The sequence below is a fragment of the Sylvia atricapilla genome, chromosome 3 (genome assembly GCF_009819655.1).
Source record: "Sylvia atricapilla isolate bSylAtr1 chromosome 3, bSylAtr1.pri, whole genome shotgun sequence".
NCBI lineage: Eukaryota > Metazoa > Chordata > Aves > Passeriformes > Sylviidae > Sylvia > Sylvia atricapilla.
The window spans coordinates 112743949-112769358 of NC_089142.1; the positions used below are offsets into that span (position 1 = coordinate 112743949).

At 56.9% G+C, this 25410-nt stretch overlaps 1 protein-coding gene across 1 annotated transcript; it reads right to left on the minus strand.

Moving 5' to 3' along the window:
• Positions 1-43: 43 nt before the first annotated feature.
• On the minus strand, positions 44-25300 carry LOC136359768 (cullin-9-like). Its single transcript, XM_066316699.1, has 42 exons — positions 25240-25300; positions 23155-23793; positions 22232-22386; positions 21354-21887; positions 19551-19689; positions 18361-18551; positions 17504-17867; positions 17145-17346; positions 16696-16903; positions 16410-16603; positions 16090-16307; positions 15706-15937; positions 15202-15307; positions 14717-14944; positions 14483-14573; positions 14244-14415; positions 13969-14074; positions 13719-13814; positions 13470-13645; positions 12817-12950; positions 12561-12737; positions 12210-12319; positions 11775-11957; positions 11460-11617; positions 10989-11199; positions 10735-10894; positions 10474-10619; positions 10189-10306; positions 9576-9772; positions 9240-9499; positions 8799-9162; positions 8382-8522; positions 6687-6851; positions 6447-6610; positions 6242-6335; positions 5986-6060; positions 5416-5526; positions 4012-4129; positions 3533-3666; positions 3259-3350; positions 1582-2887; positions 44-790 (listed from the first exon to the last, which is right to left on the minus strand). The coding sequence occupies exons 2-41, from the start codon at positions 23726-23728 to the stop codon at positions 2695-2697; spliced, it is 7491 nt and encodes a 2496-aa protein (XP_066172796.1). The 5' UTR covers positions 23729-23793; positions 25240-25300; the 3' UTR covers positions 44-790; positions 1582-2694.
• Positions 25301-25410: the final 110 nt, after the last annotated feature.

Sequence of the window (25410 nt, forward strand, 5' to 3'; positions counted from 1 at the left end):
GGAGTGGTCACACCCTCCCCAGGCCCGTGAAACGACCATTACCTTTGACACTTTTTCTTGTTTCCAGGTCTTGTTTTGATTTGACTTTCATGCAATTGTTCCTTGTTTTTTCCAGGAAGATTGCTCCTGCTGCCCAGACTGGACAGGGAAGCGCCAGCACCATCTGTGAAGTGCATCCAGTGCCAGCACCACCCCAGGGGCCACAGTCTGCAGGGACAGCCCCTTCCCGAAAGACGAGGACCTCGTGTGGGATCACTCCTGTCCTGGCAGCAGGACTCCAGAGGTGGGTACCTGGCTCCCCAGCACGGCTGGCAGCAGCAGCAGACAAGCATCCAGCTCCTGCAGCTGCTGAGGAGGTTTCTGTGCCGTGCTTGAGCAGAGGAGGTGGGACATGGCTTGCCATGCTGCTCCCCTCTGGAAACAGAGAATGGCTCGGGAGCTTTGGGTTTTAGGAGGGGGAACAGGAGCCTCCTGTCACTGACCACGGCTTTGTGGTTTCTCTCCCCAGGCTACCAGCACTTCATGCCTAGGAAACAGCACTGCTGGGTCTGCCAGTCTGGGAGGGCTGGAGGGCAGCAGGTGTTCATTTGCTGTCAAAAATGAATCTTTTTGTTGTTGTCATCATCATCATCAGAGTGTTTCTTTCATCCTTTCCCGAGCTTTTGGTCCCCTTCCTCCAGGGTAATCCTTTTGTGTCCTTCCTCAGCCACTTGATGGCATTTGGCAGGGTGGGTTGAGTAACATGAAAAATGCAACAGCAGCTCCTTCCTGTTGCCAGCTGGAGCAGCCCCTGCAAGAACCCAGAGCTGCCAGCCAGGCCCACGTGTGACTTGGAAAGAGGAGTGGTTTGCAGGGATGGAGTTGTGGCAAAAGCTGGGAGAAGATCAGAAGCAGCAAATTGCCATTTTGGCTCAACCCCAGCCCAAATTCTTCATTCTTCCCTCTTCCCGGCAACTGACCAAACCACAAAGGGAAAACTGCTCCATGTCCTCTAAGAGCCCATTTTGACATGGAAGTTTACAACTTTGATGTTGGATCAGAACATCCTAAAGGAGCAGCTGCTCATAGGGATTTTTGTATTCAAGGATTAACAGTCCTATAATGAGCTGGGTTCAGACCAGAGCAACCCAAGTAATTTTCTCTCTACAATAAACTTTTCCATTTACAAAAGGATGAAAAAAGTGAGTACAAGCAGGCCTCTGAGTTGTAAACTCAATTAAATTAAATGAAATTAAACTCAAACTACCAAGTGAGTACTACCCTCTGTCCTGGAAAAGGACTGCTCCCATAGCAGAGCTCAGCAAATGCAGGTTTAATCCCATTATCCAGAGGTTCAAATAATCTCCCTACCTCTTCTTTTTTCCTACCACAACTACTCTTGACCTACCTTGTACTTTTAAATATCTTTATTTTATCATGTTCCCTATTCCCATTGTATCCCAATTCGAATTGTTTTAGCCTTCTTAATATCAGAAGAGTGAAAAATCCTACACACCAGCCAAATAACACCCAAACATTGTACACCCCTTTGGACTACCCCAGGCAGCAGCAAATGGAATCACTGTTCAGTACTGAGTCTACCTGGAAGGTGAATCCAAGCTAGAACAGAGCAGGCAGCATCATACCAATCTCAGACCTGTCTCATTCCTTCAGGATATGTGCCTGAACATAAAGAATCGCTGTGCACAGTAAGGTGAACATGCAAAACATGTAACATACAAAATCAATCTCCTCCTCACTTTACTTCTAGGAGCCATCATTACCATTTTTTACACCCACTCCATGTGTTACAGACTCACAGAATGTGTTGTTGGAAGGGACCACAGTGGATCCCCTGCTCCAACCTCCCTGCTCAAGGGGAGTGGGCCCAGAGACAGCCACGACACTCAGAGAGCTTCAGTAAAGCATCAGAAGGCTTTAAAAAACTGTTTATTTTTTTAAACAGAACTTTTTTCAGCCCTTGTTCCTAAAGGTGTTTTTTTGTTTTTTTTTTTCAAAGATACAGTACTATCTGAACAACTCTGCATATATATATATATATATATATATATAAAATATATGTATGTGCATATACTTATAAACTTAAACAATCCTGCAAACTTGTGTCACTCACAGCAGCCCTTCCTGCTTCATACCAGAGAAGAAAACTCCAACAAAGGGCAAAAATGTAGCCCCTCCCAAGCAGAGGAACCAAACCACATCCACCTGTGGGTGGAGAGAATCCCACCAGCTCCAGCTGGGAGTCTTTGAGTGTAAATGCATCTTTTACAGCATTTCTAGACACTGGGCATTGCTAGACAGTTCCATGCTGGGACACCTGCCACCCTCTCCTGTGCCCAGCCCTTGGGGAGAGCACACCAAGGACATGGAGCAGCCCTGGGACAGGTGGACCTCTCTCTGCAGGTGGGCTGTGACTTCCTAACTCAATTCAATACCTACAGGCAGAACTGGAGACAAGGGAAAAAGGCAAGGAGATCTGTCTGAGAGAGGTGGCCACAGTGACACAGACCAGCTGCCCAGAGCATGTTTCTGCATATTCAAGAGCCACTGAGCAAGAAACCTCCCCAGGGAAATGTTTTGTTCCATCTGAGAGCTCCTCCCTGCCTTTGAGGAAAAACATTAACACAACCTGGTTGAGACAAAGTAGAGGCAGAGGTCCAGGGCGGCAGGCTGGCTGACAGAACACTTCTGGTGTTAGCTGTGATAGCTGTCATCATCATCAAAGTAAGAATCACAGTCTGACTCATTATCAATCATAAAGTTGTCTTCATCGAGGTCATCATCGTCATCATAGTCCTCCTGCCACTGTGGATCATACTCCTCATCTTCAACCTCCTTGCCACCTTCGTCTGTGTTGGGGGAGTCACAGAGGAGGATGCGTTTTTGCCTGTTGAGGAGAGCAGAAGAGCAGAGCCTCTGCCGTGAGCATCAGCTGCCACCCAGCCCCACAACACCCTACTGCCACTGCCTCAGCATCCCCAGCCAAAGAAACTCCAGGGAGTCCAGGGAGGGCAACTTCCATAACTGAGCCTGCCAGTGATGGAGCTTTCCTGATCACAGCTGCATACAGAGGTTTTGGTGTTTTCCTACACCACTATGCCACTTCAATTGCTACCTCAAACCACAAAACAGGATGCAAGTAATCAGTGTCTGTCATTCACTCTTTCCTATGTCAGTGAGCACAGGAGAAAACTCTGCTCACCTCCTTTTTGTCTGCACTGACTCACCTTCCCCTGTGACCCCACTAAGAAAACTCACCCTGTACATGCAAGGGCTGAAGCAGGCACATTTGCAAGTTTCATCTTTCTCTGAACAGCATCTCCTGAGGTCTGGAGCCCAACACGGAAATCCTGTTAGCAGGAAAGAACAGCCAAAAGAGATGGAAACAGTATATAAGTTGGGGAGTATTCTGTGCTGCAAACCCCTACCCTGCACACACACAGTCCCAGTCCACCCCCTCAGCTGATGAAGCCCTTTAGTTTGCCCACAATCAAAGCAGACCAGAGTCAGCTAAGCCAGGAACAGCCTTCACCTGTGTGGAGTGCCAGAGAATGGCAAAAAGGCGCTCCCTGATCTGCCGCAGCAGCTCCAAACCCGCTTGGAAGTGCTCTGCCTTCAGGAGCTGCAGAGAAGTGGCCAGGTCCTCGTACTGCAGCAGCGTTTCCTCTGCAATTCAAGGCCAACAGAGTCATCATGCTGCATCCCACACTCCTGAGCAGGGACCAAGTACTTGGTTCTGACTGTGAAGCCAGCCATAGCTGCTTAGATCTCCTGTGCACAGGCATCCCTCTTTCAGAACAGAACACGTTGCTCTTTACTGCATCCATCTCCACTAGCAGCCAAACTGCTCCAGCAGACTCCCACAGAAATGACATCAACAAGGCAAAAATGGACTGGGAGAAGTGAGGCCAGCTGGGTGTTGGTACATGTGCTACTGCCCCACTGTAGAGCTGCTGCTCTGACTACAGCTGGAAATGCTGGTCACAACTTCAAAGAGGCTGCAAGACTTACCCAGAAGGATCTGCAGAGCATTAGTGAGCAGCTCCAGGCTCTCAGTCTGCTGTTCCACAATATCCATGCTCTCAGTGTCCTGGTTATAGTAGCTGTACACACAGGAGTAGGCCAGCACCTGGAAAAGTACAGATCATGTTGTTAAGCACCCTCCTTCAGCTTCAGAGTAGGCAAGAAGGGAGCAACACCAAACTCTTCCAGATCTCAGTATTCCCAGTGGAATATTCCCTCTGGCTTGTGCCCACAGCTCAGTGACTCCAGGCTAACTAGAGCTACTGGCAGGATCGGAAACGAATGTGCAACTATTTCATATTGTAGTCTAAAATAGTTGATTGTTCCCACCCGCAAACCATCACAAGAACACAGACTGTAAATGCATAACAAGTGTGACTAACCAGTGGGCAGAGAGTCAAACCCATCAGCACACAGCACTAGGCAATGCTGGACAACCCAGGCTGAACAAAAGTGGCAGTTAACTAAGAGAATGGAGCCCAAAGGGAAGCAGGCAGGGTGCTGTACAGCACCAAGAGCCCACAGCAAAGGCATTCCAACAAGTGGCAAACTCCAGTTATGAATGAATGACCCCGAAAGCCATACAGGCACCCAGCAGGGAATGAGATCACTGTTTCCATTTAAAGACATGGGCCAGAAAATTCAGTAGCAGCAGCAACAAGCAAAAGAAAACCCCAGAAAACTCAGGGGCTACCCCACTGAGAAGACAAAATAGGGTCAGGCATCCTTGTCCACATGCCTCTCTCAAAATAAAGCCTACCTGAAAAACCAATGTGTGTATGCAAAGTCAGTACTGCCAAGACAATTCCCACCTCCTGCTGATGTTTCAGGACAGATCAGGCTTTATAGGCCTAAGGTGTCACAGGCTTACTGCACACACACAGTGGCTGCACTTCAAATCCTTTCTATAGTGCCTATATGAGGACATGCAGTAGGTAACTCACTGCTTCCAAAGTATCTATAGCTCAGGAAATGAAGTTAAGAAAATCATAACATGAGCATCAAGAGGAACTTCCTGACTGTGGCACAGCATCAGGAGAGCTTTCAAAGTACCTTCACTGGGGCATTTCCAATAGGAATGGACCAAACCCAGCAGATGAAAACCGTAAATATAGACTTTGTGTTGATTCCATAGTGTCAACTTGAGCTGAGCTCCAAATCCTATGACCTGACTGTAGGGAACACTGCAAACAGAGCTCAACTCAGACTCAAACCAGGGAAGGGCAGACATGAGCTCTTCCCCTGTCCTGATGTTAATCCTCCCCTCAAGCTTTCTCTGTCTCCTCCTGTTTGGAGAAGAGCAAGGTGGTGTCTCCTCACTTTAAGAAAGGCATGAAACACACCAACAGGATTAAGTCTAAACCTCAGCAGGACTTTATTATCCAGCCTTACCTTCCGTGCCTGTTCCAGCACTTTGCAGGCATTAAGAACAAAGGTCAAGTTCCTAATTTTTGGCATCTCTCTGATGGAAGAAATGCTGTTCCTCAGACTTATGGCAAATTCCTGCAATAACCAAAGGAGGGGGAAAAAGAAGTCAATGTCACTGTCAAGCTCCACAAGATCACTGAAAAAACAGCACCTTCCACACAAGTTATTGCTAAGCATTCTGAAGTACCATCCCAGAAGATGCAGGCAGCAGCAGAGCATTTAATGCATCCAACTATGACATTTCTACTGTGCCATCACTTCAACCTTTAACAGCACCTCAGCTCAGGGCAGAGCTCAGCCTTCAGTCACAACTGAACTCCTGCCCCTCTCTGAGCCCCTGAGAACCACGGGTCAGGTGCTCAGTTTCCACAACAAACTGGATAGGAGAAAGCAGCCAAGGACCAATCCTCAACGTCAGAGCCAGGGCAAAATGACCATCCAGTGATCCCCAGCTGGATGTGAGGCCTGGTGCTAAGCAGACGAGACACTGACCCAGCAGCAGCCAGCACCTGCAAGGGAAGGAGGAGGCCCTACCCTGGCGTGGTGATGAAAGGTGCATCTCTCATTGTAGTCCTGGAAACGCTTCTCCTGCCAAGCTGCTTTACTCACCTGGAAAGAAAGGGGCAGGAAATTGTAGGAATTTCCCTCAAGTACCAGGAAATGCCAGTATTACTGCCAAGATCACAAAGTCCAGAGTAAAGGGCCCAAGTGGAGATCCTTACCATCTCTGAGAGGCTACAGGGGCCTCTGAACACAAGCCTGACCCAAGGAGACACAGCAAAGCACTCACCATGGCAGAGCAGTTGTAATAATCCTTGTGATTTGGCCTCCAGGGCTTGAGGCAGCGCCAGCAGAAGCCGTGGTTACACTTTGCACAAGTCATGCTGCAGGAGGACAGTGGGAACCACTCAGTCCTGACAGTGCTCCCCTGCACCACAGCCAGGGACTGCGCCACCCAGCCACCAACACAGTAGCAAACAAAACTCTCTACTCACTGCAGGCATCCCTCATTCTTCTCTATCTGAGCCTGGCAATTTGGGCAGTGCTTTGAAATGAGCTTGGCTAGATGTTTGCTTTGGGCTTCACTTGTCATTCCCTCATAGTATCCATCATCATCCACCCACTGAGACATGTGGCTGCAGCTGGCAGGGTAATGGGCCTGAGAGTGAGAGAAACAATCACACAACAGCAGAAAGGTGTGTGCCAAACCTCAGACAGTACAATCTGTTCCTCACCTCTGGGAAGTTGCAGTTGAAGCAGGATATCCAGGAGCACTTGGAACAGGCTGCTCCATAACCAAGTCCATCCTTAAGCAGGATCTGATCACAGCCCTGAGGGTTGGTGCACCATGTCAGGTTGGAGCAACACTCGACATAGCGCCTGAGAAGGGCTTTTTCATACTGCAATGAGAAGCCAGGAAGGAGATTTAAGCCTGAGAAACTGCATGGTTAGGCCTTAAAAGCAGGTCTGGTGCTCTGGGCTATGCATCTCACCAAAACTGCTCACAACAGAACAGCATTCAGTCAGTTTACCCTTTCCTTATATCCAGAAAGAGATATATCCAGAAGCTGTTTCATCTCACAGAATTGCTGAGGTTGGAAGGCATTTCTGGAAATAAAACCTGGTCCAACCTCTCCAGCTTAAAGCAGGATTGCTCAGGACTGTGTCCAGCTGGATTTTGAATATGCCTAAGCATATTCAAAACCTCATATACAAACCTCTCTGCCCAAACTGGTCCCATGTCTCACTACCCTTACTACCGAAAAAAAAATACCAACCCCAACAACCACCTTTCTTATGTTCAAATGTAATTCCATCGTTAAATCCTCATACAATAATCTAGTTATTTTGAGCTCAGGATTGGACCAGACACCTCCACAGATTATTGCAACCCAAAATATTCTACAGCTGTATGTGTGACTCTGCACCAGACATTAACACTACAGCCACACCACTTACTGATGAAAAGGAAAACATAACATTTCAGTGAGAGCATCAGAGCAAGCTGTTAAAATTAGCTGCTCTTTACATCCACCTGCAGTAATTATTTCTTTTTATAAAGCAGTCACAGCAACAGGCTACTAAATCCTGCTTTCAGACACGTGTGACTGTGGCATTTGCAGAGGCAGTAAGGACTAATTGTCCAGATATATGCACTAATTCTCCAAACACTTCCTATAAAACACAAGACAAAAGATACACCTGTCAAACAACAGAGCAGTGGAAAAGAGACCGTTCTGTCCAGCAATTAACAGAGTCTGTCATGTGACAGTTACAGCTCTGCCATTTGGTAGGAAGGGCATTCAGCCCTAAAAACTAAAAGAAAAAGTCTGCTTTAGAACAAGCAGCTACTGCTGTAGCCGGATAACCAAGCACTAAGGTAAGCAGAGCTCAGAAATTCTGGTTTAGAGATGTTTGTAGACTCATACAGACTTAAGAGTGAAGATGAAGTCTGATTAAGTCTAATTCCTGCCATCTTCACAAAAACCTGAACTGCTCAAAGCCAGAGACTGATGGAAGAGAAAGAACATAGGGGTCACTGATGCAGCAATAAAAGGAAATTGCTCATATTTTCATTTGGCTATGTATTATTATTATTATTATTAAATTGCTTTCAGCACACCAGTACAGGATACTTGTTATGAGATGCTACCACGGGTCTCATCTAGTCCTGAACTAACGATGTCCCTGAAATGTTGCTTGCTAGAGACCTATCTAGAGGAAATACCACTGTGCTCTTCTGTTGATGTTATGCTTTCCTGAACAGCTGGGATTGACCATAATCACAGACAACAGACAAAATCCGGCCACCATTACCACGTTGCCAGTCTTGGTAACAGGAAGGGGAAAAGCAGCAACAGATTTATCTGATAGTGCTGCCCAAAACACAAGAGAGCTTGGACACCCAGCAGCCACCCCTGGGGCCTCACCTTGGCTATAATCTCCGGGGAGGACAGGATGGAGTAGATGAAGGCTGTGGTGGGCTGAGCACAGCAGTCAGATATGGGGCAGGTGCAGTTGACAACCATGTTCTGCTCAATGCGAGTTGTCAGGTATTCCCTCCAGCAGGGCTGCCAGGGCACAAGAGGAGCCATTAAACCCGACCCTGGAAACCCTCCCCACCCAGCAGAAGGTGCACAAAACCCCACAGATCACCCCAAAGCACAGAAGTGGGAATAGACTAACCAGGGAGTTAAGGATCACAACAAAAAAGTGAGCTGAGAAAAGAGAATGTATAAGCTCTGAAAATTCCCCTGATAATGCCTTCAGACAAAGAACATCTGCTCCAGGTAGATACCAGCAATTCCCTGTCAAGTAGCAGGAACCAAAGGCCCCAGGACCTTCACCTTGCAACAGTAGTGCATACAACAAAGGGTTGGTGGCTTCTCAGTGGGACACAGCTGGTTCACACAGACTGGGCAGTGGGTTCCAGGGCTTGGGGGAGGCTGGACATCCTGCACTTGCAGCCCTGAGGAGATGAGCAGGGCCTCACGGTTCTCCACATAGCACTGAATCAGGAAATCCACATTCCACCTACAGTGCATGAGGAGGTGCTGAGCAACATCATGCGGAATGCTCAGAGTATCCTGGACCTGCTGAACTGTCTGGGTCATGAGCAGCTTCGCCTCCTCTGGGCTGAGCGTGTGCCCCATGGGCACCTGCAGCATTGCCATGAGATATTCTTCTGCCCTGTCTGTGCCAGGACTGCGCCTGACACGGAGAAATGGGTCATGTTCACACAGGGTGGAGAGGCACACCCCTCCACACCAGGTGACATGCACCCCTACCAATGCAGGCTGTCTCTGCTGTCCTCTTCCAGAGACGCCTGGGTTGGCCTGCACTGAAAAGTCATTTGTGCCTGGCCATCAAGAGGGGTTGTGGACTCAGCAGAGACGTATTCCAGGACATGGGGCCTCCCCTCCTGGCGCCGCAGGTAGCCCTGGTTCAGCAGGTGCAGGATGCAGGACAGCACGTCCACGCTGTGGCAGCAGAAGCTCAGGAACTGCACCGCTGGCCCCAGCTGGCCCTTCTGACAGGCATCGATCACCTGTGGCAGCAAGGGAGCCCCACTGCAGCGGCTGCAGCCCCCAGGCAGCCCCCCAGCCCCCTGCAGCAGCCCATACCCTGAACACCAGGCTGTCCACGTGCAGCTGCTTCTCCGCCTTGAGGATGCGGGTGATGAGGCAGCACAGGATGTTCCTCTTCCTCTCCAGGGCGCTCACCTCGGCCCTCTCCGTGCGCAGGTACCTCTGCTGGGGCAGCAGCCTCAGCTGGCGCCCCGAGCTCTGGGCCAGCCCTGCCTGGTTCAGCCGCAGTGCACCTGCAGCCAGCAGCACCCCGGGCTCAGCCAGGCCTCCAGTGGGCCTGCAGGAGCCCCAGGACACACCTGTGGCTGGGGGAGCCCAGCTGGGCCTCCTGAGGCGGCTGCCCCATGGGCCACCTCAGCTCTGGCCCCACACCTGGCCCTGAGGCACAGCCACGCACGCGGCCACTGGCCCCAGCCCCACACGCAGACCCCAGAGCCAACCACCCACGGTGACCCAGGCCCTGTGCGTGGCCCCAAGCCCCAGCCCCACACTGGCCTCAGGCCCCACCCTGACACACACACCTGTGCCCCGAGCACCAACCCCATGGACACAGCCCCTCAGCAGCCCCAGGAGCTGGTGCAGCCCTAAGGCCAGCACCCCTCGGGGCTCAGGCCAGCCCCTCCCCTGGGTGCCCCAGCCCCACACTCACCCCCAGCAGTGCAGCTCCCCAGCAGGACGCCCTGGCCGTGGGTCAGTGGGGTCAGGGCATGGTGCACCAGGTCAGCAGGCAGCCCCGTAGCCTGCAGCAGGGTCTCCACAGCCACCTCCTGCAGCACGGGGTGGGAGGGCATGGCCAAGGCTCACGGGCCACAGGCCTGGCCTCACAGTGGCCTCCTGTGCCCCAAACACGTCTGGAGACCCCAGCACCAGGCCAGGGGTGGGACACAGCCCTGCCATGTCCCAGCCTCCACTGCCTCCCTGGCCCCAGCCCTACCTGGGCGCTGTTGAAGCACAGCAGGATGTACATCTGCAGCGTGGACACGTGCAGGATGCAGTCTCCAAACTGCAGCTCAGCGTGGCCCAGCCACGTCCACTGCAGCCGCCGGGGCTTGGTGCACTCCCAGCCCAGCTGGCTCTGGCCTGCCAGGGACAGTGGCAGTGCCAGGGACGGCTCCAGCCCTGCCAGGTGCTCCCAGCCCAGCGGCACCTGGTGCTGAGCTGCCCTCAAGGGTCAGGGCTCAGCCCCAGCACTCACTCTGCCGGCAGAAGTCAGCAAACTCATCCAGGGGCGAGCTCAGCACGGCCGGGAAAAACCTGGCAGGGTTATCCATGTAACAGAGCGGGGACACGGGCCAGCAGCGCGGGGACAGGGCCAGCACCTTCACCTCTGCCACGTCTGGCGCCGCTCCCAGCTCCTGGGCACAGGGGCACGGGGCAGCCCGAGTCAGGCTCCGGGCTCCCTGGGGGAAAGCGGCGGCTCCACCCTCCCCACGCCCCCATCCCTCTCACCTCGGCCGGGCCCGTGCCCAGCTCCAGCAGCCGCCTGTCCTGCTCCTGCAGCTGGAAGAGGCAGAACTGCCGCTGCAGCTCCTCCGACTCAGCCAGGTTGCTCAGCATCTCCTGGGGAAAGCGGCTGGGGAAGCACAGCCCCATCTGCTCCACGATGCCTCCTTCCAGCCACGAAGGCCCTTGTGTCAGCAGCCGGTCCCCCAGGTAGAGCCTGCCACGGCCGCCAGCTTCAGTCAGGCCTGGGCCAGCCCTGGGGCCACCAGCCACCCGCCAGGAGAGCCACACAGCCCCCGGGCCTGGCAGGACACACGTCTGCTGTCCCTGTCCCCAGCGGGAATGGGACTGCGCAGGCTGGCAGCACACACGGGCCCCTCACACCCCACAGCCCAGGAGAAGCAAAGCAGGAGCAGCACTGCCGCACCAGGCCAGATGCACCAGGGCCCTGCTTCTGGGAACACACAGCAGCCTCACCTGTAGAAGTGCTCAAAGGTGTGGGCAAGCTCCAGGCCACTGAAGACGACGAAGGGCTCCAGGAACTGCTGCAGCCACTCCAGAGGCCTCGTGCTGCCCGCAGCCCCACGGAGCTCCTGGATCTGCACGTCCAAGTAGCGGGCAAACTGCTCGCTCACCTGCAGGGGACAGGGCTGGCTGCACACAGGACGCTGGCACGGGCACCACGCACCTGAGCTGGGCACCGTCTGTGGCGCAGGGGGAACAGGACAGCCCCAGCCAGAGCCTGCCCCGGGGCCGTGGGCCAGGGCAGCGGGGCCGCGCTCCTCGACTCACGTGCAGGGCAGTGAGGAAGGAGAGCTGCAGCAGAGCCCCCGCAAAGCCCTGGCCCAAGGCCAGCACAAAGGCGGCCTGCTGCCCGAAGAGCTGCTCCGTGGCCCCGCGCAGGCGCTGGTACAGCCGGCAGTAGCGCTCCGCAAGGTCCGGGGCCTGCCCCGCCGCCTGCAGGAACTGCTGCACCTGCGGGAGCAAGGCCGGAGCTGAGCCGGAGCGGGGTGTGCCCCTGGGAGCAGCCAGCCCTGGCTGCCCTGCCCTTCCCAGCCCAGCCCAGCCCTGCCCAGCCCAGCCCAGCCCTGCCCAGCCCCTGCTCTTCCCAGCCCAGCCCCTGCCCATGCCCTCCCCATGCTCCCAGGGCACTGCCAGACCCCACTCCCTGCTCCAACCACCCAGGGCAGGTCCCACAGCCCTCCCAGCTGGCCCTCCAAGCTCTACCTGCTGCTGCACCACGCCACGCCAGCACTGCGAGATTCCCCACAGGCCTCTCGACTTCTCCATCTTTGCAGGCCTGGCCTGCACCTCCTTGTTCTTCCCCTCCTTTCCACCTGCCAAGGGTCAGCCTCAGGCTCAGTGGGGCTCCACGGGCAGGCCCCACACGCTCTCCTGCCACAGCAGGGCTGAGGGGACACGGGGGAGGCACGGCCACTGCTGGGGCACGAGCACACGGACCTTCCCCGCTCGGGAGCCTCTGCGCCACAGGACACTCCCCAGAGGAGCCCCAGGGCCCCAGCCCGGCCCCGGAGCAGCGCTCACCCCGCCCCACGCAGGGCAGCAGCCCAGGCTCACCAGCTGCTCGGGGCTGCTCCGGCTCGGGGCCGCCGGGGTCCACGTGCACCAGGAGCTGGGTCAGGCGCCGCACGCGGGAGCCGAAGGCAGCCCCGCGGGCCCCAGCACGGTGGGGCAGCTCCTCGCTCTCCAGGTACTCGCCCAGCAGCCAGGCCAGGGGACTGACTCCAGCGGGGTCTGCGGGGCCAGCCACGCTCAGAGCCAGGCGCCTCTGCCTGGGGCACGGCCCGGGAGGCTCCCCGAGGGCGCAGGGTACCTGGGCTGGTGATGCTCTGCACCAGGGGGGTCACCAGGGCCTCCCAGAACGTCCTGCCCAGGGCCTGGGCTGCCTCGTCGTCGGGAAGGAAGCGGTTGGCAAAGCCCTGCTCGTGCTGCAGCGCCCGGTTCAGTCTGCAACAGCCACCGGGCAGCACGCCGTGCCAAGGGCTGGGGAGCTCCAGGGGAAAGCACAGCGGAGCTGGCTCCCTGCTCTGCCCCTTGCCAAGGCACCAGGGCTCGCTGGCCCCACCAGCCCCCAGCAGCCAGGGAGGGCCTCTCGCTGTCCCTGCGTCCTGCCCCAATGGGCCCTGGGGCCCTGGCAGCCCCTGCCAAAGGGGGACTGTGCAGTGCCTGCGGCCACGAGATCCTGCTGTGCCTGGCCGACCTTTTGCCACATCAGGATGGGCTGGCCCTGGGGGGGGACCAGCATCCCCCTCTGGGGGCTTAGCCCAGCTGAAACCCAGGGGACCCCAAGGTGGCCCTGGCCACCCAGGACCTGATGGCCAGAAGAAGCAAGAAGCCACCTCCCATGCAGGTGGCACACCCAGCTGCTCCTGTCCCAGCCCTGCCGTCCCCTCACAGGCTGCCAGCCGTGTCCCCTCGGGCCCTGGGACACCAGGGAGGCGATGGCACGGCCAGGACACGACTCACCTGCCAAAGAGCTGCAGCAGCTGCCCCCTGTCCCGGCAGATCTCCCGGCTCCAGGCGTGGGCCCGAGCAGCGCAGGACAGGAACGTCCGCCGGCACAGCTGCTCCTTGAAGATGGGCCACAGAGTGGGCTTGGGCCCCAGCACCTCGATGCCACGCACACGAGTGTCAATGCCACCCTGGGGAGAGCAGGACCCTCAGCTCCTGGGCACGGCCCCGCCCGGCCCGCCCCCAGCCCTGCTCCCCTCCCACCTGCTGGCACCGCTTCACCCGGATCTGGACGATGGGCCAGAAGCGGCTCATGTTCTCCAGCAGGATCACTCTGCTGTCCGAGGGCAGGATGGTCACCTGCAGGAAGGCACTGAGCCCTCAGCATCACGAGCAGCCTGGAAAAAGCTCCTGCCCTTCCCACTTCCCCTGGGCACCTCCCGGGGCCTCCCACCAGGGCCACAGCTCCACGGGCACAGCGAGGAGCAGCCCAGCCACACCCAGCGGGACTCACCGCATTCAGCTCCGTCCTGATGCTGGCAGGGCTGTCCCCGCCCAGCACCACCACCCGCGACGGCATATAGCTGGAGTCCTCGCTGGCCACCAGCATGCTCAACTCCCTGCAGCACAGCAAACACGGGGCTGCCCGGCCGTCCCCACCTCCCTGCCTGGCCCCCGAGAGCCCCAGCAGGCCCTGCCGGCCGTGGCCCACTGCCCCAGGACGGAGCCACCGTGGCAGGGCTGGCACAGAGCCCCCAGGCCTCTGCTCCACACGGGGCCCAGCCCCACCTGATCACCACTCCGCACTGCATGTGCACGGTGATGGAGTGGGTGCCTGTGCTGCCGTTGGACTCCCAGTAGGTCTTGGGGTTCCTGTCCGTCAGCTTGCCGGCCTGGTGGGAGTTGGAAGAGACCTGCACCTTCTCCCAGCACCTGTCCTCCTTCACCTCCATGCTGGAGCCTGTGAGCAGAGCACATGGAGCTTCCAGCCACCCAGCCTGGGGCCAGCTCCCCCTGCCTGCACTCACCTCGGCACAGGTTGTGCAGGAAGACGTCAAAGAAGGGGATGCTGATGGGCTGCTGGCTCCGGCGGTGCTCCTCAATCTGTGCCAGGACCAGCTGTGGGACGGGGCAAGGCTCTCACCAGGGGCCCCAGGGGCTCCAACCCTCAGCCCCGCAGGGCTGTGCCAGGCAGAGAGCACAGGGCCGTCCCTCAGGGCCAGGCACAGCCCAATGGCCCCAGACCCACTGCCCAGGCCCACCTGGATGCAGCCAGCCAAGATGCGGCTGGTCAGCTCCTTGTAGAGCCCGGCAAACTTCTCGCACTCCGCCACCAGGCCGAGCAGGGCCGGTGCCAGCGGCGGCACCGTGCTGTGCCTCTCCAGGGCTTTGGACACGGCCTCCTGGGTGCCCACGTGGCACATCACCACCACACAGTCCTTGCTGGCGCTGCCCAGGCGGTGCAGGAAGCCAACAACCTCCTGCAGCACCTGCTGAGACACAGCCCCGAGCAGACGGGGCACTGCTGGCAGCTGCCCCGGCCCGCAGCAGCCCCAGGCCCCATTCCCCTCATCCCAACCCCAGCAGCACCCACCAGTGCCCAGCCAGGCACAGCCAGCCTGGCACGAGGCCACCAGGACATGGGGCCAGGCTGCCACCAGCAGAGCCCTGCTGGCCCAGACCAGGCCAGGCTGAAGCACAGCCAGCACAGTCACCCCTGCCTGCTGCACTCGTGGGGCCCCCTCACCTCCCAGCTGCTGCTGTGGCTGCTCAGGAAGGACACACAGGGCTCCACACACACGTGCCAGGGCAGCACATCCTCCTGATAACTGTCCAGGAACTTGTTCAGGATCCTGGGTGACCGAGGGGCCTGCTCAGGCCGGGGCACAGGGACAGCAGTGCTACAGGCAGCCCTGTTTCCCTGCCCCACCTGGGAGGCACCTCCAGGGACTGGCAAACAGGGCTCCCCTGGCAACTTGCACAACCCACCAGCACCCAGGCACGTCCTCTGCTGCCCCTGGTGTCCCCTCAGCAGCCAGGTGTCCCCAGCTGCTGTGTCCCTACATGTGGGGACGCATGTATCCCAGCACACTCCGATCAGCACCTGCCTGTGTGCTGGGGTGAGCCTGTCCCCAGTGAAGAGCACCCCACCGGGATCCACAGACATGCACTGGGTGTCCCCAGCATGACCAGCAGCACTCCCACACCTGCTGAGGGGCTCCCAGACCCCTCCCAGTCCCCCTGCACCCACCTGAGGATGCTCAAGCTCAGGGCCTTCTCTGTCCCCAGCAGCTCCAAGCTGCGCAGCAACAGCTGGAAGCAGCTGTGGTCCTGCAGCAGCTGGGCCACCTGGCCAGACGGAACAGGGCCTCGGCTGCAGAGCTGCCTCTCCAGGGCCACCACCACCTCCTTGGACAAGGCACCATCGTCCAGGACACCCAGCAGCATCCGCACGCCCTGCGGGTCCAACGGGACCTCTGTGCCTGCCAGGACAGGGACACGTGAGCCCAGCCTGGGCACCGCCGGGAGCTGCTGCAGCCCCTCGGGGGGCTCTGCCCTGCCGGGCTGGGCAGCCCTGCCCGTGGCCCCCGCGGGGCCGTAGCGCCCCCGGCCCGGGGGGCAGCACGGTCGGTACCTGCTGCCGCCGGGCCCAGGGGCAGCCCGTGCTCTGCCAGGCGATTGATGGCGCTGAGGGCCAGCCCTGCCTGCGGGCAGCCGCTGCTCTGCCCCTCGCTCCAGCACCTCTGCAGCACCGCCAGGAGATCGCAGCTCGCCAGCTGCTCCGCCAGGCCCCGGTGCCCGTCCACCAGCATGTTCACCAGCAGCAGCCCGTTCTGCACCGCGGAGGAGCCCCTGCAGGGACACGGCCGTGCCACTCCCCCGCCCCAGGCACACTGCCTCCCCCGCCCCTGCAGGTTCTCGCCGGGCTCAGCCGCTCCCCACGCTCTGTCCTACCCCGGGACCCTCTGCATGGTGCTCAGGGCAGCGGGGATGCAGCTCAGCAGGCTGGCACAGCCCTCGCCGGAGGCAGAGCCGATGCTGGCAAAGATCTCCCGCATCATCTGCGCGTCGCCGTGGTTCCAGGGCGAGCCCTTCCCGGCGGCACCTCCCGCCTCGCCGTCCGCAGCTCCCACCAGCACCTTCAGGGCCTGCAGGACAGCAGCAGCCCGGGCCAGCGGCCCCTCCAGCACGGCCGGGGCGGCCCGCGGCCCCCGCCCAGCCCGGCAGCCCCGGCACTCACCGCCAGCCCGGCCTGCTGCACCAGGGCGGAGCAGCCGTGCAGCCGCATGCAGCCCAGCACGGCCCGCACGCCGCCCTCCGTGGCGAAGGGCAGCCGGCACCGGCCGCGGGCCAGCAGCGCGGCCACCAGCCGCAGCGTCACGGCCACCAGCGCCTTCTCTGCCGCCTCCGCGCTCAGCAGCTCCACGGCCACCTGCACCAGCCTCTCCCTGCACGGACGGGACGCCTCAGCCCGAGCCTCTGCCGCCGGCACCCCAGCGCCCCGCGGGCCGCCTCCTCCCTGCCCTCCCCGCAGCTGGGACAGCCCCGCCGATGACCCTGCCCGCGACAAAGGGACGCAAAGCCACCTCTCCTCTCGCACCTCCCGCCCTTCCAGCTCGCCGCTGTGCCCTCTCTGCCCACGGGGCCCTCCCCAGGCTGCCGAGGGCCGAGCAGCGCCCCGGGACTCACCCGGCACTGCCGCTGCCCAGCCCGCCCTGGGCTGCGCCCACTTGCTGCTCCCACTCGGGCTCCTCTTCCAGGATCTTCAGGATGTGCCGGAGCCCAGCCAAGCGCAGCCCCAGCGCCGAGCTGCTGCTCTGGATCACGTCCAGCACGGCCGCAGCCCCGGCCGGCGAGCCGCTCTCACTCGGCCCCTCGGAGCTGCCCGGCGCTGCCCGGAGGGCCGGAGGCGTCAGGGCAGCGCCGACAGCTCCAGCAGCTCCCGGGGGCACAACCCACGGGCACCCCCACTCCAGCAAGCCCCGGCTGCGCGGCCCCACGCCCTGCCCAGAGCCCTCCCCTGCGCCCCAGCCCCAGCACGGCATTACCCGCGCTCTGCTCCTCCGGCGCCTCTGGCAGGAACAGCCCTTCCCTCTCCGAGAGCTCGCCGAACAGCTGCGAATCCGAGTCCAGGGCCACCCGGCGGCCCTGGGCCGGCCCTGGGGCTGCACAAAGCTCTCCCTCCGCCGCCTTGGCCATCGTGCCCTGGGGGCCGGTGTCACCCTCCGAGGACACCGCCGCGGCCCCGCCACCGTCCTGCTCCGGCCCCCGGCCGGGGAAGCGTCGGGCGTAGACACGGGAGCCGCGCAGGTCGCGCAGGTCACTGCCCTGGCACCGCTTCTCCAGGACCTGCAGCACCTTCTGGGCCAGCTCCGCGGGTACCGACAGCTGCACCAGCGCCTCGTCGTCCACCTCCGACACCGCAGCCATGAGGCCGAGTTAATTCGGGCTCGACACGCGCCCCACGCCCCTGGTGGCGCTCTCCGGCACGAGGGACACAAACCAGAGGTGCCGCGCCGCCAGAGGTGCCCAGGGCCACTCCCCACTGCCACTGTCTCCTGGCTGTGCCCGGCCCAGCTCCCACCGGCCCACACCTCCCAGCCGTGCTCACCAGCCGAGTGCAGCTGGCACAACGACCCCAGGGCCGTGCCTCGCCTGCCCAAACCTCGCTGCATAGTCACGCTGCCAGCCGGGGGACACCGCCTTTCCTCCCATCTCCACTCACTGCTCTGCTGGGCCAAGCTCTCCACTCTTTCCCCATCCCCACTCACCCTCCCATTCCTGCTGCCCCCCTCAGTCTGTCCCTGCACACCTCACACTCCCCATCTCCTCTGGCTCTGGTCTCTTCCCCAGCGTTCCCTTTGCTCCTCCCTCCCATCTCCCTGCTGCAGGCCCTGGCCCCTACCTGCTCTCCCTGGTGCTGCTGGATGAGACGGGTGATCTCTTCCTGCTCCTGTGCTTGCAGCTTCCTCACAAAGAAGAGCAGCTCCCACCACTCGGCACGGCTCAGCGACTCTGCAGCCTCAGGCAGGTGCTGCCCCAGGTAAGGCAGGGAGTACAGCCCCCCCAGGGGCTTGCACAGGAATGGCTGTGGAGCTGCAGGGAGCAGAGCAAGGCACTGTCAGCTCTGCCAAATCCCCCAGCCTCTGCTGCACACCCCACATTTCAGTTCATATTCTGTGTGGGATATGATGCCTGGAAAGAGTTATACATGGAAGTGAAACAGAGCTCCTGCTTCTCCCAAAATCAGAAAGACTGTGAAAAGGAGAAATCTAAGTAAGTTTGTTTTAAGTTAGACACTGCACACTGACATGAAGTTAAGCCTTTAACTACAAGAGATAAAAGCCATTTAGGAAACCATCTTTTCAACTGGCAATACTTTCAAAGTGTGCAATTAGCTGCTGATCTCATCAACATCCTCTCCTGCAGCAGTAAATCCAAACCACTACACAAAAGATATCCTAGAAGATCACAGCTGTGATAAAAGAGTTACTTTAATAGGTTTCCCTGGTTAGAATCATGTCATATGCTGAACAAGAAAGGGGTATCTGAAGACTGGATTCTGTCTTTTATTTTCTTCCAGTACAAGGTAAATGTTAAATGATTCTAGGAAATGCTGCAGATGTCTTATGAAAACAGTTCTTTAATACTTTAACACATTGGAAAAAGCTTAACAGTATGAAGTTTAAAGGAGCTGTTGCTATGTTAATGCTTTTAAAAACCCTAATCACTTACTTAAGGGGACTTGAGTGCCCCTAAACAGCTTCATCTCAGAGAAATTCTATGTTCATGTTTTGGCAGTTGGGTCAGCTAGTTCAAATATAAAGTTTTGACAGTTGCAGTTTAAATCAAGTTTATGCTTTTTAAATCACTACTTTTATTATACATCTTGACAGAAGTTAAGAGTTCAAAAATACTCCGTTCCCTCACAAGCCATGCAATTCCTTAACTAGCTTTACATGGTCTCACAAACTACCAGTGCCTTCTAAACCCAGCCTGCTACTTGCTGTGTGTTTCGCCATGTAAAGGTCACACTCCTCTCCCACAGGATAATCAGAAAGAAAGAGATGATATACACATACATCACAATCTCACCTGTGTCTACATTAAAGCTCTTTCTCACACTGTATTCTTTTTCCTGAGCAGCAGGATCTTCCCTCTGGTCCACAAAGCCAATAATCTCCAGGATGTGCCAACGCATCCAACAGGTCCGACCTGTTGACTGCCATAAGACCTGTGGGTCAAACAAACTGGGGTCAAGCGAATCCAGACCATCAGATTTGCTCACTTGTTCAATCCTCTTGCTACATTTGTCCTCCTGTTTCCCAAATGCCTGGGAAAGAAAGCACTGCTCCAGTAGAACACCAGACAATTTGTGTACAGATTTCAGCACACACTGTCTGGTTTTGAGGCATGCCATCTTTACTAACTTCTTGCCTTGGTTACACCTGGATCTTTATTTCTAAAAATCCACTAACACTGCCTGCAACCACTACAGATCTCACTCAGTGCAGCAGCAAAGGCAAGAGTGCATTCAGTTAATCACACCTGTTCCAAAAGTGACAAACTGCAGGTGCCTTCAGAAAAGCAGACGAAGAACATAACCAACACCACCTCGAGGCAGATGAGCTCTACAAATGTACCTCAAGGCATTTTTATAACCTAGGTCATTCATCAACCATCTCAAACAAATCTGGGGCTCTTGACAAGCATTTCTCAAAGGCAGCAATTGTTTCCTCTGCTTTGTCCAAGTTGCCTCTCAAAAATCAAAAGGATTTTTTATGGCTCCCCATACCACAGTGTTACATTTAACCTTCTGAGCAGAAGGAGAACCCAGTAAAAGCAAGTACAACATGTCAGTAGCTTTAAAAAACAGCAGAAAAACATATGGTTTGCCTGTTTCACTGAGCTCTTCTGGAGTTACACCAGTGCTACTATGAACCCATTGTGCTGGACAGATGAGACACTGACAGACTTTGGGAAAGCACTGTATAGAAGGAAGTTGAGTTAAACTACACACAACACCAAATAGTCTTCAATGTATCTCTGATCTAAGCTACTTAATGGACCAAATGCCATCTGAAAGGAGGCATGGAAAGATACAGCTTCAGGACCACTCATAACAGCTTCCTTGGAGAGGCAAGGAAAGCAACAGAAATCAGCAACAAAGGAAAGATGAGATAAGGTAAGAGACAGACTCATGATGGACTGGCCCAATTGCCATTCAGATCTGATTTTGTCAATACTGTGAGCCTTAAAATAACTTACTGAAAACAAGCCTGGATGGAGCAATTGCAAATTCATTCAACCTAATTAAACAAAAAATAGTGCAATGTGCACTCAGAGACAAAGAGCTCCTGGGCTGCATCAGAAGCAGTGTGGCCAGCAGGTGGAGGGAGGTGATTCTACCCCTCTGCCCTGCTCAGGTGAGACCCCACCTGGAGAACTGCATCCAGCTCTGAAGACTGAACTACAATGCATGGGCCTGTGGGAGCAGGTCCACAGGAAGGCCATAAAAACAGTAAGAGGAATGGAACACCTCTGCTGAGAGAGTTGGGGTGTTCAGCCTGGAGAAGAGAAGGCTCCAGGGAAACCTTACAGTGACCTTTCAATACTTAAGAGGGGGCTTGTAAGAAGGGGACAGGCTTTTTAGTAATGCCTGTTTTAGAGGCTAAAAAACCTTAGCAGCACAACCCATAAAAAACCAGACTAGCCTTCCACACAACCCACCCCTCCAGCTCTGGAAGGTATTTTGCTAGGACAGATGCAGACAGTAAAACACATTATGTCACACCTATTGTCCAACTCCCTGCACATGAAGGCATCATTAGGAACTCATCAGTCACCCTGGTCACTCCCCCCTGCCATTGAAGCCAGAACAGTCTCCCCACGACCTACCTGTACTGTGTGCATGCTATTTGTGCCCTGGAGAAACTCGCCTTCCTCCCCAGCCCTAACGTCACCGCAGTCCTCCAGCAGGCGCACCCGCATGCCACGCACCAGGTTTGCCTGCAAGTACTCCACGTACTCACTGCTGTCTGCAAAGTCTGATGCAGTTAGGAAGGTGCAGCCCTGCTTTTTGTGAGGAGCAAGGTTTGAAGGCAACACAGGCTTTTGGGCAGCGGTGCTGGCCGGGGTCCTGTGCTGGAAGATGGAGCGTGCGGGGCGAGGCTGCGGCTCCCGCTGGGGCAGTGCCTCTGCCCCGTGCCTGTGGCTCCAGCCCATCACCTGCACCAGCTCCGAGATGAGCTTTGCCATGGCCATGCTCAACTCAAACTGCTGCTTCACACGGCTGCTCTCCTCAGGGACAGGGCTGGGCACGGCACAGCCCTGCTGCTCCTCTCCCTGCTCCACGCTGCTGCTCAGGCGGTCCAGGAGAGAAGTCACGCACAGGTAGTGCTTCACCAGGACCAGCAGCTGCTTCCCAGAGACCTGCAGCAAGCACAGCCCACACACTCAGCCTGCAGAGCACCTCCAGCCCCAGCTCTCTCTGAGCCACCAGCTCATCCCTAGGCAGGCTCCCCTGAGAGCTCCAGCCCAGCTGGCAGCAGCAGAGACCTCTCAGCCCACCCTCCCCTCTCTGCTCCCAGACCAGGCTCTCCAGGTGCTCCTGCACCACTCCCAGCCTCTCCCCAGCCCCAGCTCCTGAGCCAGCTCACCCAAGAGCCAGCCCTGCTCACCTGCCCACCCTCAGCTCCCCTCCTGTCCCAGCCAAGGCTGCCAGCCCTCCTGGCCCCTCCTGGCTCACAGGCCTCCTGTGGCAGGTCTGTCCCCACCTGTGGGAGGTGAATCCCCTCGAAGGTCATGCAGGGCTCTGCAGGGGGTGTGATCTCAGCAAACAGCTCCAGCAAGGTGCAGCGGCTGTCAAAGTCCATGTGCTGCTCGATGCCATCCTGCTGGCTCAGGGACAGCAGGACATAGGCCTGGCTCCCTGCAACAACAAAAACTCTTCAGGTCCCGGGAAGACAACCCTCACCCCACCCTCCCTGCCAGAGACAGAGCTGCAGGGAAGGAACAGCCTTGCTGCTCAGTGTCACCTGATCCATGTGCTGTCCCTTCCTCTGGAGTGGCAACGTTTTGCTCCATGGTGTGTTTTTACTACCCCTACCTAAAGCTGCAAGATTCTCACAACGCAGCAGCCTCAAATAACTGACTCCAGAACAGGGCCCCAGGGAAGAAAAGAAGTCGAGTTTTAACCCAAATCAGCCCCTCATCTGCCCCACTTCAGAGCTGCATGAACTCAGGCGACAGGACAGGGAAAGCCAGATCTCCTGTGGGATACACAACCAGCAACTTCCAGCTGCACCCAAGCCTTACTTCTAAGCCATGGCAGCACCTCTTAAATGAGGACTAGCCTCTGTCCAGGGCTTGAGGAAAGGCACCCTGCCAAGAACAGGCCAGAGACTATGCGACTGACAGCTTGGAGCAGAGGCACCCCACACTCTGCCAATCTCCTTGGCCTATGTCCTCCTAAGAGTGAATCAGCATCCCAGCTCAGAAACCTGGCAGGGGAAAGAGTTTCTCACTCCCAAGAGCAGTCCAGACAACTGCAACCAAGGAAGTCTGGAAGGCCCAGACTGATTCCTCCCCTTTTGCCAGCAGACACGCTGCTCCCCGGGCCTCTCCCCTCCCAAAGGCCGGCACCCCTCGGCTGCCCAGCAGCCCCTCCTCAGCCGCCCCGAGCAGGAGCGGCCCCCACCTGCATCGTGTGCGCCCAGAGCGCGCAGCATCTGCCCGGCCCCGCGGCGGATCTGCCTCTCCCGGTGGCCCAGCAGCTCCAGCAGCAGCTCCAGGGCTCCCGTCCTCCTGAAGGCGGCCGCCAGGGAGCCGATGCCGGCGTAGGCGCCCAGCACCCGCACCGTGCTCAGCAAAGAGCCCCCGGCCGTGCCGGCCTCGGCCACCTGGCGCCGGGCTCGCCGCACCAGGCTCCTGACATCGGCCTCCATCTCCAGCAGCGAGGCCTCGTCCAGCGGGACGCCCGACGGGCCGGGCGCCTCCTCCTGCCCGGGCCCCGGCGGCCTCCTGCGGCCCAGCAGCGCCGGGCAGCCGGCGCAGACCTCTTCCGCGGACATCCACAGGGAGACGTTCTCCGCCCGGGGCTCTGCGGAGCCGCCTCCCGCCGCTCTCTCCTCCGAGCTGACGACGCTCCAGCGCACCAGGTACTCCGGGCGGCCGTCGGGGCCCGGCCGCTGCCGCAGCAGCTCCTCGGGGCGGGCCCGCAGCCCGGGCCCCAGCTGCACCAGCAGGCTGCCAGCGTGCGGCTCCTTCACCATGGCAGCGGGCGGGCCCGCACACACACGGGGGAGGCAGGGTCAGGCTTTCATCTCTGAGCTGCGGGCTGGGCAAAGTGTGAGTCAGTACAGGATCACACTAAAATGCTACCCTGTCATTTCTTCTAAACACAGCTAACAAGTTATCTGTAAGTTCCCATCTAAAACTGTCCTAAACATGAGAAGTTCCTTTAACACAACCATCTACTCTGAGGGTGAAAAGTAAGTGCACCTGTAACAACAAAAAATTTTGTCACCTGAGAATCAGTAAAGAAAATATGCAAAAATTCCAAGAATAGATAGATTTAATAGACAAGTAAAATGTCTTTTACTAACCAATAGAATAATTAACAAGAAAACTATTAACCGATTAGAATTTGCCCTCGAGGTTTGTAAAAACTGTATAAAAGACAGCATGCAGCCATAATTAAGAGCTTTCTTGAGCCTTCTGAACTTTTACTGTATCCCTCTGTGTGTTGTGACCACCTCAACAGCAACAAGCCAGCACTGACAGGAGCAGTAGTCAAAGCACAGCTTTTGATCCCGAGATCCTATGCCCAATAGGGATCCTACATCCACTTTAAGGAAAACCCATTTTGCAAAGGCTCACATTCCCCTTCCAAGAAATTAAGGCAGTTTTTCATAAACACAACTGGTTCCGAGCACTACTGGCACACACAGAGTGAGGTTCTCCTCAAAAAGGAAACTAACACAAAACACGAAGGCAAAATAGGCCCTTGAATGAGACAGCAAATAATGAAGGGAGGTTTTAGTCCTGTTTGCATCCCTGCCACTGTCCACAACATGACCCTCACAAATTGCTGCTTTTGCACTTCTGTCTTCCCTCCTACTATTTTCCATTTATAATTGTTTAGGCTGTGAGTTTACCTAGAGCTCACAGTACTCTCACCATGCACAGGGACCTTCACATCACCAGGCCATGAAGAAAATAACGAGGAGTCTCTCAGACCTAGTTCATACACATCAAATCAGGTTCACCACCTGAAAATCTCTCAGTATTTCCTCCTTGGCCACTTCTCAGAATTCGTTGCCTTTACAATGTTCCATCAATGGACAAATTCCACAGAACTAAAAAGTTTCTACTCTCTGTTACCTGACTGTTCTGCATCTTGGAACAACAAAAAAGACACAGTGCTTCCCTGCTCCCATCCATGCAAAGAGCAGCGTGGAAACACCTGGAAATCTGCTGACCAAGACTGAGTGCTAGCAATCAGCAAGCCAGCTGCAGGCAAAACCAGGGACTGAGTTCCCAAAGGATTGCAGCTGAGGCTGATAGGAAGGCTCTCAAAGGAGCTCAGCCCGGTGGCAGTGGGGAACGCTGCTACCACTTACACACACCGGCAAGAGAAGCAGTGAAGCAAGACACCAGAGATTAAAAAACCCGTGTTTAACCAAAGAAGACACTAACCATCGAAGACTTATGACCGGCACATTAAAAGCATTTTCCAGGTGCAGAGAGAAGCGGCCTGAGCTCCCAAGACATTCACACTTACCTTCAGTTGTGCTGCCTTCCTTGGAATTTGCAGCATGCCAGACGGGAATGTTTTTGCAGTCTCTGTAATAAAAAGACCAAGCTGTTCTACTGTGCATTGTAACCGCGTTTAGATGCCACACCACAAGCCAAAGGATTGTTTTCCTTAAATGAGCTCGTACAATGCACACAC

Excerpts from the sequence above, each read along its gene's own strand:
- LOC136359768 (XM_066316699.1), bottom strand. The coding sequence starts at position 23,728 with ATGGTGAAGGAGCCGCACGCTGGCAGCCTGCTGGTGCAGCTGGGGCCC. Across the intron at positions 15,308-15,705 it reads CTGAGCTTGAGCATCCTCAG|GATCCTGAACAAGTTCCTGG; the intron begins GTGGGTGCAGGG and ends TCGGTCACCCAG. Across the intron at positions 8,523-8,798 it reads GTATGCACTACTGTTGCAAG|CCCTGCTGGAGGGAATACCT; the intron begins GTGAAGGTCCTG and ends GTGCCCTGGCAG.